The 11,424-nt window shown below is 38.1% G+C and overlaps 1 protein-coding gene across 2 annotated transcripts in view; it reads left to right on the forward strand.

Annotated features, from left to right (window-relative positions):
- Positions 1 to 11,424, forward strand: part of INTS8 (integrator complex subunit 8) — a 52,456-nt gene that overhangs the window by 24,445 nt on the left and 16,587 nt on the right. For both annotated transcript variants that reach the window (XM_060610926.3, XM_078441575.2), the window contains 2 exons: positions 4,595 to 4,796; positions 8,495 to 8,616. In XM_060610926.3, coding sequence (XP_060466909.1) covers positions 4,595 to 4,796; positions 8,495 to 8,616 — 324 coding nt within the window. The remainder of the gene's footprint in view (positions 1 to 4,594; positions 4,797 to 8,494; positions 8,617 to 11,424) is intronic.

The following is an 11,424-nucleotide window of genomic DNA, read 5'->3' on the forward strand; positions in this document are numbered from 1 at the left end:
ATACAGCCCTAGGCCTAAAGGGTCTTTTCTCCCTGCTCTTAAAGGATATTTTAAAAGGTGTTTTGGTTCTTTTTCCTCTACCCTCACAACTGTACCAAAGTGGTCTTGGATATACAGATACTGCTCCATTCCTTGAGACCATGAAAATTATTTAGTGTATCTTTTAGGATTAACTTAGTAAAATTGTGTTCCAGGCTGTAAGAACAAAACAAAATCCCTTAAGATTACTTTTGTAGTTTATTTTACACAAGGAGTTTGTAACTGTTTGGGAAGTTGAGACCTAAGTGAAATGTTAAATGATACAAGATGGTAAAATTGCACGAGTAATAGTATAGTAAATTCTATAGGCAGGTTAATAGCATTTCCAAATTTAGTTCCAGCAGAAATCCTGCACTAAAGCCCGAAGCATGAATAAGTTAGCGAGGTAAAGGGGGGGAATGGCACCATGTGGAAAAGCTCAAAGATAAGAAATAGGATGGTATACAAGGGGACCGGAAGCAGTAAGCTGATGTTAAGAGTATCATTTGGTAAGTGAGGCTAGAAGGGGAAATAAGATGTAGCCTGTACAGACCCCGTGAGCATTGCTAAGGTGGTTGGTTTTTCTAGATGAGCACTCTTCTAGCTAGAAGTCAAGTGTGTAGACATCACAGTTTGTTTGGTTTTGTTAGATATAATTTATTGTCAAATTGGGATACATACAACACAAAGTGCTCATCCCAACAAGTGCTCTCCTCAGTGCCCATTAGACATTACAGTTTTAAGGGAAGCGGTATCCAGCCTTTTTTCTTGTCTTTCCTAAAATTGATCTGCCTGAAAAACTCTTTATGGTTCATGTGTCCTGTTGTTTTTCCTTTTCACATTCCGTTCTTTTTTCACAATTGCCCTTTTCTAGCTTACTTTAAAAAGGTGGAGGGAGAGGTGCTTGGGTGTCTCAGTCGGTTAAGCGTCTAACTCTTGATTTCAGCTCAGGTCATGACCTTGTCCTGAGATGGAGCCCTGTGTTGGCCCCGAATGGAGTGTGGAGCCTGCTTGGGATTCTATCTCTCTGCCCCTCCCTGCTCGCTCTTGCTCTCTCTCACATTCTCTCTCTTTCTCATTCTCTCTCATTCTCTTTTTCATTCTCTCTCTCTCTAAATATTTAAAAAAAAAAGGGGGGCCATATTTTAGCTTTATAGTAAGTTTTGAAACCAAGTGCTGTCAAGGCTTCCTTTGCAAATGATTTTGGCTAGTCTAGGTCTTTTGCTTTCTCATTTATTTTTAAGATTTTATTTAAGTAAACTCTACACCAAATGTGTAGAGTTTATACAAATTTATAACCTTGAGATGAAGATTGGCATGTTCTACCAACTGAGCCAGCCAAGTGCCCCTCCCCTTGGCTTTTTTAATATAAATTTTAGAATCAGCTTTTCGGTATTTACTGGGAAAAAAAAAAAAAAAGCCTGCTGGGATTTTGATTCAGATCGCAATGAATCTATAAATCAATTTGGAGACAATTGATAACAATATTATGTCTTTCAGTCCATGAACTTGGTATAGGTCTTCATTTATTTAGGCCTCTATTTATTTATGTCCTTATCTTGTTAAGTTCGGTAATTTTCAGCATACAAATCTTGCATGTATTTTGTTAGATCTATCCCTAAAGGCATGTGTATTTTAAAATAAAAATAATGTAGTTCATTATTCAAAAAGTATTTGTACTACACTTTAGCATCTCCTTAAACTCTTCCTAAAACAATGCTTTTTATTTATTGTTATTATTTTCTAAAGTTTATTTTGTGAGACAGCAGGAGAGTGCATGTGTACGGGGTTGGGGCAGAGAGAGAGAATTCCAAGCAAGTTCTGAGCTGCTGGCGAGGAGCCCGATATGGGGCTTGATCCCATGAACCGTGAGATCATGAACCAAAATCAAGAGATGGATGCTTAAATGACTGAACCACCCAGGCATCCCTCCAAAATTACTTCTAAGCTTAAAAATTTATATCAGGAAGTGAATATTATATAAAACTTTTTGAGAGGGCGTTGAACAAAGAACCTTTTGTAGATAGTGCTGTAAACCAGAGGTTCTCAAAGTCTGACCCCCACACTAGCAGCATTGGCTATATTTGGGAACTTGTTAGAAACGCAAAATGTTGGACCCCACTTAGACCTACTGAATCAGAAACTGCAGATGGGGCACAGCAGTTTGTTTTAATAAGCCCTCCAGGTAATTTCTGATGCATGCTAAAGTTTGAGCACTATTTCTAGACCAGTACTGTCCAGTGGAAGTGCCATGCAAGCCACATATGTAATTTATGATTTTCTTGTAGCCACATTTTTAGAAGTACAAAAGTGATTTTAATACATTTGAACTCACTATATCTAAACTATTGTTTCAACAAATAAGCAATATAAAAATTATTGAGTTTTGTTTTTTTTTTTTAAATGGGTGTGCTAGGTTTTCACTCAAAATCCAGTGTTTTATGCTCAGAGCACCTCCCAGTTTGGACTGGTCACAATTCACATGCTCAGTAGGCACATGTAGCTCATGGCTACCATATTGGAACGTACAGCTCTAGACAGTAGTGAGCTGTTGAAAAGTTTATAATGGGGCATGCCATTAGCCCCTTTTCTCCTTCCACCCCTAAAATAACTAACATTTATTGAGCATGGAGACTGTTCTGCAGTTTTCTTATATATTTATTCTTTGACTTATTGGTCACACACACAACTGTGTAGAAGGTGTTAGCTCAGTTTTATAGGTGAAAAATCAGAGACTCAAAGGTAATAAATTGAGGTCACACAGCTAGTAAGTGGCACAAGTGTTAGGGTAGAAGTGAACAGACAGATGTTAAGAAGGTAAAATCTAGAATTGATTGTTTCCTCATGTGCTGTGGAAGGCAAGAGGGAGAAAAGAATGGAGAGAGATGTTCAGATTTCTGCTTAGGTTTCTGCCAGCTTGTGAATATGTAGAAAAACATTTTTGAAGGACTGATTATCCATTTTAAAATGTTTAGTTTGGGCCTGCAGTTGGAAACAGCCTGAAGCTTGGGAAATGGTCTGGGCTAGATATAGAGATTTGGGAGACATCAGAGATCACCCAGGGAGAATATACAGAGCCTAGGGGATACGACATTGTGTCCCAGAAACAGTGGCAGGATGGGTATGAGGACCAGACACAGGTGGAGTCGTGATAGCCAGGGGAATAGAGAGAATGTCAGGCACAAGGGAGTGGGCAGCACAGGGATGCAGCCCCTGGGTTCTGTAAGATAACTAAAGAGTGTTTAGTCAGTTGAACAGTTAGAAGGTCTTTGTTTAGTGGGAGCTATTTCTTCATCGTGATGGGGGTAGGAGTAAAGGAGAAAACTGTGGGGAGGGAGAGAGAACGAACAAAGACTGCTCTTCGGAGAAATTAGAAGCGGACGTGTAAGAAAGGGATTGGATTGTAGTGAGTTTGATTTTTTAGTCAATTATGTGGACTAAGGTCGTGTACAGAGATTTTAGAATGTAAAACCTTGTTGGGGTGCCCGGGTGGCTCAGTCAGCGAAACGTCTGACTTTGGCTCAGGTCATCATCTCCCGGTTTGTGGGTTCGAGCATTGGGCTCTGTGCTGACAGCTCAGAGCCTGAAGCCTACTTTAGATTCTGTGTCTCCCTCTGTCTCTGCCCTTCCCCATTCATGCTCTCTCTTTCAAAAATAAACATTAAAAAATTTTTCTAGAATGTAAAACCTTGTTGAAGAGTATAAGATCCAATTCTTGATAGGTTAGGTATAGAAGGGTACTTGTCATGGAATCTATATGGATTTTGTGTATACGTATGTATAGAAGATGTATAATTTATGTGTATTCTATATATGTATATAACACGTATGGCTCGTATGTATAAGATAGGCATATAGGTATATAATATACATTATGTATATGTAATATGTGTAGCTTATATAAAATGTATGTATGTGATGTGTATATAATTATGTGAAAGTTTTTTTGGTTTTACCATTTATATAAAACTAGTTTGATAATACAGCATATTTTTATGCTGTTTATTGGATATTTTTAAAAAATTATTTAAATTCAAATTAGTTAACATACCACTTATATCAGGAAGTGAATATTATATAAAACTTTTTAAGAGGGCATTGAGCAATGTCGTATCCCCTAGGCTCACGTATAGTATTGGTTTCAGGAGTAGAACCCAGTGATTCATCACTTCCATATAACCCCAGATGTTCATCCCAGCAAGTGCCTTCCTTAATCCCCATCACCCATTTAACCCATCCCCTGCCTACCTCCCTTCCAGCAACCTTCAGTTTGTTCTCTGTATTTAAGAGTCTCATATGGTTTGCCTCCCTCTCTGTTTTTATCTTATTTTTCCTTCGCTTCCCCTGTGTTCATCTCTTTTGTTTCTTAAATTCCACGGATTTTTTTTTTAGACTACAAAAGAATTAAGTATTGGAATAAATCAGTGACACAGATGATAAAGATAATCTGGCCTCTTTCCAAGATCCGGTGTTAACCATTTAAATTAATCCTCCTTCTCTTTGCTCCGTTCTCACAAAGATGCACATTTTTCGATTCCAGAGGAAAAGCAATCCAGTGATTTCTTTCTTTCTCTAGGACTTTTCCCACGCCAAACAGTTGTTTGCTGCTTGTTTGGAGTTGGTAACAGAGTTCTCGCCAAAACTCCGTCAGGTCATGCTGAATGAGATGCTGCTTTTGGATATTCATACGCATGAAGCTGGAACAGGGCAGTCAGGAGAGAGACCTCCTTCTGATCTTATTAGTAGGGTGCGAGGATATCTGGAAATGAGGCTTCCTGGTAAGACTTTCACAAAGCCAAAGTTCAGAAATACAGTACTCAGGTAATTGTGGGGAAGAATCTAAAAAAAACATTTGCTTGACTTTTTGCCATCTATAAAAAAGTTACCTCTCTCCTAAAACAGAAATCTGTCGTGGAGTTCACTTGAGAACATTGAGGATAATGTAGGAAACTATTCATTTCCAAGAATTTCCATAACAAAGTACCACAAGCTAGATGATGAAAACAGCAGAAATTTATTCTCTTATACTTTTGAAGGCCAGAGATCTGAAATCAAGGTGTCAGCATGGCCATGCTCCCTCTGAAGGCTCTGGGGAAGAAGCCTTCTAGCTTCAGGTGGCTCCCAGCAATCTTTTATTCACTCCCATCTCTGCCTCCTTTGTTACGTGGCCTTCTCAGGGAGTGAGAGTGTGAGTGTGTGTGTGTCTTACAAAGGCACCAGTTATTGGATTTAGGGTGTGTGCTAATTCAGTATGATTTCATCTTAACTAAGTAGATATGTGAAGGTCCTGTTGTCAAGTGAGGAAACTCTGAGGTCTTAGGTGGAAATGAATTTTGAGGGGACACTGTTCAACACATTACAAAATTATATTGCAGTTTTAAGATACTTTGTTAAAGAATCAAAATGTCATTGAAAGTACAGATTGAAAGTTTAATTCCTCATTACTATCATAGAAATAATCAGAATGGTTGCCACTGTGTCAGGAACTCAATTGTCACTTCAGGAACAAACCTTGTGTGTCCAGCTCTAAGTATAAATATGCCATTATGAAAAGGGCTTATAAAAATTATCTCTGTTGTATGTAAATCTTACTTAAAGTAGTTTCTTAATTTTACATGTTTTAGAGTAATTAAATCATACTATACACATTTAAAGCTGTAAGCAGTAAAATTGAAGTGTAGCGGAAGGTGCTAGTAATGTGTCAAAGCAGAAATGGCCACTGGCCCTCTTGGGTCTTTTGGAGTAAGTTAATTGTTAATACATTCTGATTTCTAGCAGAAATTACAACCATGGGTCAGGATAAGGGAGGGGTGCAAAAAGGTGTTATCTGCCATCACCTCCTCCCTCTCTTTTTAGGGAAAAAAATTGTTCCCTGGTGATACTGGGCTGATTTTGATCAAATTAAATGCATACGTTCTGTAAAAGACAGAGGGTGTTAACGTGGCTTGGTCTGGCTCTACTATCAGGAACAGGAAGTGATCTTTTTGTGTGTGTGTGTTTATTTTTGAGAGAGCATGAGGGAGGGGGTGGGCACAGAGAGAGAGGGGGACAGAGGATCCAAAGCAGGCTCCATGTTTACAGCGACAAGCAGTCCTTTATGTGGGGCTCGAACTCATGAACAATGAGATCATGACCTGAGCTGAAGTTGGACACTTAACACTGAGCCACCCAGGCATCCAAAAGAAGAGGAAGTGGTCTTCATTGACAACAAATCCAACCTTCATTTATAAATAAGGGCTACTTCTTCTAAATTAATTATTTAGATTGATTATTCTAAAACCACTGATGTCTTTTGGGAGAAATTCCCTAACTTTTAATACTTTGTACTAAAAGGTAACTTTGTGTTGAGACACGTGTCTTAGTTATGTTCCTTGGATTTCAGCAAATTTGAATTCTAGGCCTGGTAGAGATGATGAATTGTATATTGCAGATGCTTAAAGGGAAGTTTAATCTCCAAATCATTGCTTCTCAGGCTGTATCAGAATTCTCCCTAGATTCTGATTTATCTTTAAGAATTGTTGCTGTACCCTCCCCCACTCATGCTCCCTCAAAAAATAAAAAAGGGCACCTGGGGGCTCAGTTCGTTAAGTGTCTGATTTCAGCTCAAGTCATGATCTCATGGTTCATGGGATTGAACCCCCTATCAGGCTCCATGCTGGGTGTGGAGCCTGCTAACATTCTCTCTCTCCTTCTGCCCTTCCCCTGCACACGGGTGCAGTCGTTCTCTCTCTCTCTTAAAAAAAAAAAAAAAAAATTAAGGGCGTCTAGGTGACTCAGTTGGTTAAGCTTCCAACACTTGGTTTCGGGTCAAGTCTGATCTCACGGTCATTGAGATCAAGCCCTGCATGGGACTCTGCGCTGGTAGCATGGAACCTACTTGGGACTCTGTCCCCCCTCTCTGCCCCTCCCCTGCTGATGCTCTCTCTCTCAAAATACACTTTATGGGGAAAAAAAAAAAAAAGATTGAAAAAAATTAAAATTAACAAAAAATCCAAACCATTGCTGTATTATTAATGGGGAATGTGGGTGAATAAATGAAGCCTTGGAGTCAAATGCTGTGTGGTCTACCTTTGGCAAAATGTAAAGAACTCAATGACCTGCATGTGTTAGAGATACCAGTTTCACTTCTGTCTTTGTTCTTGAAGGTGATGCAAATAGTATATTTTGTTTTGCTGTGTTCCTATGCCTGTCTTTGTCGTTGCAAATCCTGTTTTGGGTAAGGTGAGATGTAAACAAATAGCCATAGGCAGTTTTTTTTTTCTTTTTTAGAAAGACTAAACAAAATATATTTACCTAAGAAGTTTAATAGCTCTCCCTATTTCAAGTGAACGTTGTTATTTAGCATTCTTTGGGATTTTTCTTTTTGCTGAAGTATGTTTAAACCTGAATATTATGTACTTTGAGCTACAAAAATTTGCAACATATTTAATACTAAGGTATATTTATTTGTTTCAAAGGAAACGATGTGCGAAACTTTTTTTTTTTTTTTTTTTTTGGTCCAAAAGTTCTGAGTGATTTTTTTTTTTTTCTCATTACTTTTGCTTAAAATTGTTTCTGGGGTGCCTGGGTGGCTTAGTCGGTTAAGCAGCTGATTCTTGATTTCGGCCCAGGTCATGATCTCAAGGTTCGTGACTTTAAGCCCCACATCTGGCTCTTTGCTCACAGTGCTGGGTCGGCTTCGGATCCTCTGTCTCCCTCTCTCTGCTACTCCCCCATGCGTGCACGCGTGCGCTCTTTCTTTCACAAAAATAAATGTTAAAAAAATTGAAAACTAAAAATGTTTTTGGTACAGTAAATATTTTTTGAAAGTAAATGATTTCATAGAATGCTTATTATTACATTTTAATCAGAAGAAATATTTAAAATGATACATTCACTCAGATTTGTTAGTTTTATTATATGGTATAGCTATTTCTGTGCTCTAAATGTGCTAAAAGTTTATACTGTACCATCATACTTGTTTTGTGTGTTTATTCTCTGCTCATTTGGGTTACAAATTTTATAGAGGACAGGTAACGCGGACTTCCACAAGAGAGTGTAAAGTATTCTTAGTAGGTGAGTTTGTTAATTAGTAAATAGTAGGGACCATTCAGTCTGTTGTTGGGAAAACTTAACTTTTTAAAAAAAATTTTTAACATTTTATTTATTTTTGAGAGAGAGAGAGAGTGGGGGAGGGCCACAGAGAGGGGAGACACAGAATCTGAAGCGGGCTCCAGGCTCTGAGCTGTCAGCACAGAATCCCAAACGGGCCTCAAACTCTGACCTGAGGCAAAGTCAGATGCTTAACTGACTGAACCACGCAGGCACCCTGAGAAACCTTAACTTTCTAAAGAAAAGTATAAAACATTAGAATTTTTCTGTTGTTTCATCTGTAACTGTTGTTTTTAATTTGTTCAACTGAAATCTGAGTACATGTTTGCTTTGTTCTGTTTTAATGTTATGATGGTAATTCCAACTATTTTCTTTGTCTTTTTAGATATTCCTCTTCGTCAAGTTATAGCTGAGGAATGTGTTGCTTTTATGTTAAACTGGAGGGAAAATGAGTACCTTACACTGCAAGTTCCCGCATTTCTGCTTCAGAGTAATCCATATGTAAAGGTAATTTGTGTTTAATCTAAAAGGATTATTAGGATGAGATCATTGTACCTGTTTCTTTAGATCTATACTAAGGCAACTTGTCCAATTTCTATGATACAATGGAAGATGGGACAAATGTTTGTTGGTGTGTGGTTAATAGTATAGTTTGAGATAATTTGGGTGCTTGGGTTTGCCCTCTGATATTTTTTTCAATGTCCAGTAGTTCATGAGAATGCAAACAAAAATTAGTTAACGGACATTTTGGTATAACCGTAAGCTAGTGAGAGGTTAGTTCTCTTCTTGTTTTGATCAGTATAATCAAACTCTAGTGTTAACCTCTGGAATACATGGGTGTACCTGCATGTGAGGGGTGCACTTCCAGCTTTTTTCCATCTGAGCACCTGACCCTTCCTTAGAGCTTATTTCCTCCTCTCGATTTGTGCGTGGTCCTTGGTCATGTAAATGTTTGTTAGTAATTACACCCAAATGAAAGAATCCATTCAGTGAATTGGTGGTGAGTTGTTTATTCACCTTTCTTAATTATATCTCTCTTGTGCAACTGAAAATGTTTCTGGATGGAGAAAATAAAAACAGAAACTTGAATTTTCCCCTAAGACTATGTTTGTCATGTGTTAATATTATGTGTACCTGAACAAGCAGTGGACTTTTCTCCCTTTCTGGTCTTCAGTTAAAACAAAACAAAACAAACAAAAAACAAAAAAAAACATGTAGTGATTTAACATTTCTTTGTGTGTACGTTTGGTTTTTCAGATTTCCTTATTGCTTGTATGCTTTATGTTTATCTCCTCTTACCTTTAGTACATAGTCTCTTCAGTCAATGGTTATCTGAGAACTCTTGCAAGACTCCCTGTTTTACATTTGTTTTGGTTATTTGTTTTTTCCTCCTAATTTCCTATATGTCCTTTAAAAAAATGAGATCATTTCATTTCAGCCCTTTGAAGATTTGCTGATTTCTTTTGTATTTTTACTCCTTTTTGTCTTCTCTATAATTGTTCACAAAATTTATCTCATAACTTGAATCATCCTTCTCTTTGGAATTTTAGACATTGGATTAGATCTGTTTTTTCACTGAATTTTCTGAAATGTGAGTTCCTCCTATCTGGGATACTTGTCTTGATTATGCCCAGTAGTCTTGGTCTTTGCTAAACCCTCAGATGAAAGAACCATTTTGTTCCAAGACAGTAATTTCCACTTAGGATCATAGCTTGTTGTTCAGCATTAGGACCGTACAGTAGCTTTTCTTTGCTTTTCTCAGCAATGAATTCTGTGGAGCTGTGCACCAGCAGGGCTGGGTGCGTGTTTCAGGGCCTGCAGTGTGGAAGGGTACGAGATACTGTGCTGGAAGTTGCCTGAACTTTGGCTGGGTTATGTCACTGCTTCCTGTAGCCCCCTGATCTCGCCCAAAAGGAGGAAGGATATGTGGTGACCTTGCTGAAGAGTCATTGAAGTATTTCATCATCTTATCTGGTTAGGGTTTATGTGTCCCCTTTCCTAGTTTGGCCCTGTGCTCCCTTGTTTATGTCAGGGAAAAAGGAATCAGAGAAAGAGGTCTAGAGTAAGGGATCGTGTTTTGGAAATGCTATAATTTGGAGCAATTTCCAAACTTGGAATTTGGCGTGGAATGCATATACATATGCATAGGGAAAAGTTTATAAGGATGTTAACAGTTACCATCTCTGGATAGTGGAATAGTAGGTGGTTTTAATCAGTTTATTTTCCATTTTATTTTCTGACTTATTTGAATATTCTGTAATCACAAAAGGAAAGGGAAAAATCTTAAACATGTAGCTAAAATATGACCTTTTGAAATAACACAGAACTGTATAGTCTCCCCTTTGGATCAGGATAGGAGGCAGTGTAGCTAGCATATCGGAAAAAGCACAGGATTTATGGAGCTCGGTGGTAATAGTAGTAATATCAGATAAAGACCAAAGTTTGTAATGTAGCCTCCAAGGCCTTTTAAGGTGCAGGTGCTTCTTCCTCTGTTTGCTCTCTCTTCCTCCTTGTCCTGCTGTTCTGTGCTCGTGGTTCCACATTACTCACAGCTCTCTATGCAGGATGCTTTCTCTGCTTCTGCACTTGAGCATGTCCTGTGAATCACTTAGCCGGGATGCCCTTCCCACTTTTGCCTGTTGGTGTGGTTTCTTGGAAGCTTAGCCTTATTTCTTTCTCTGCAAAGGAGTAAATCACTTTCTCCTTTGTTACCTTTGAACTGTGCTACTAAGTAGTCCTGCTACTTTTGGGGAGGCATATATTTTTGTTGCACTTACACTATGTAATAAGTTATTTTTCACTTGTCTTCTTATAGAACAGTGAGCTTCTTGAGGACAGTTACTTTTTATATTCTCAGTGCTTTATCTGATGTCCACACATAGTAGATGCTTAAGAATGTTTGTGGAATTCAGTTGACTTCGAGGGGCCTAAGACTTTTTTCTTTCCTTTTCTTTTCTTTTTTTTAAAGTAATCTCTATACCCCGTGTGGGGCTCAAACTCAAGGACCCTGAGATCAAGTCATAGGTTTTTTTCTGAGCTGGCCAGATGCCCCTGGGGCCTAAAACTTCTGAAAATTCTTACTTTTAAGTAAATTAGTGCAGTGACCTCAACCAAGCATGTGATTCTTAACAACAGAAAATGAATGGAGACAAGGAGCTACTCTAGCCCTGTATTGCACTACAGTAAATAGCTGCATATATGGTGGTCTTAGTTGATGGAGCAGACTTGTATTCAGTAGGCATGCAAGATGAAATTTTTTTTTTTTTAATTGTGTTTTTTTTTTTTTTTAATGTTTATTTATTTTAGAGACAGAGC

Source organism: Panthera onca, chromosome F2 (genome assembly GCF_046562875.1).
Source record: "Panthera onca isolate mPanOnc1 chromosome F2, mPanOnc1 haplotype 2, whole genome shotgun sequence".
NCBI lineage: Eukaryota > Metazoa > Chordata > Mammalia > Carnivora > Felidae > Panthera > Panthera onca.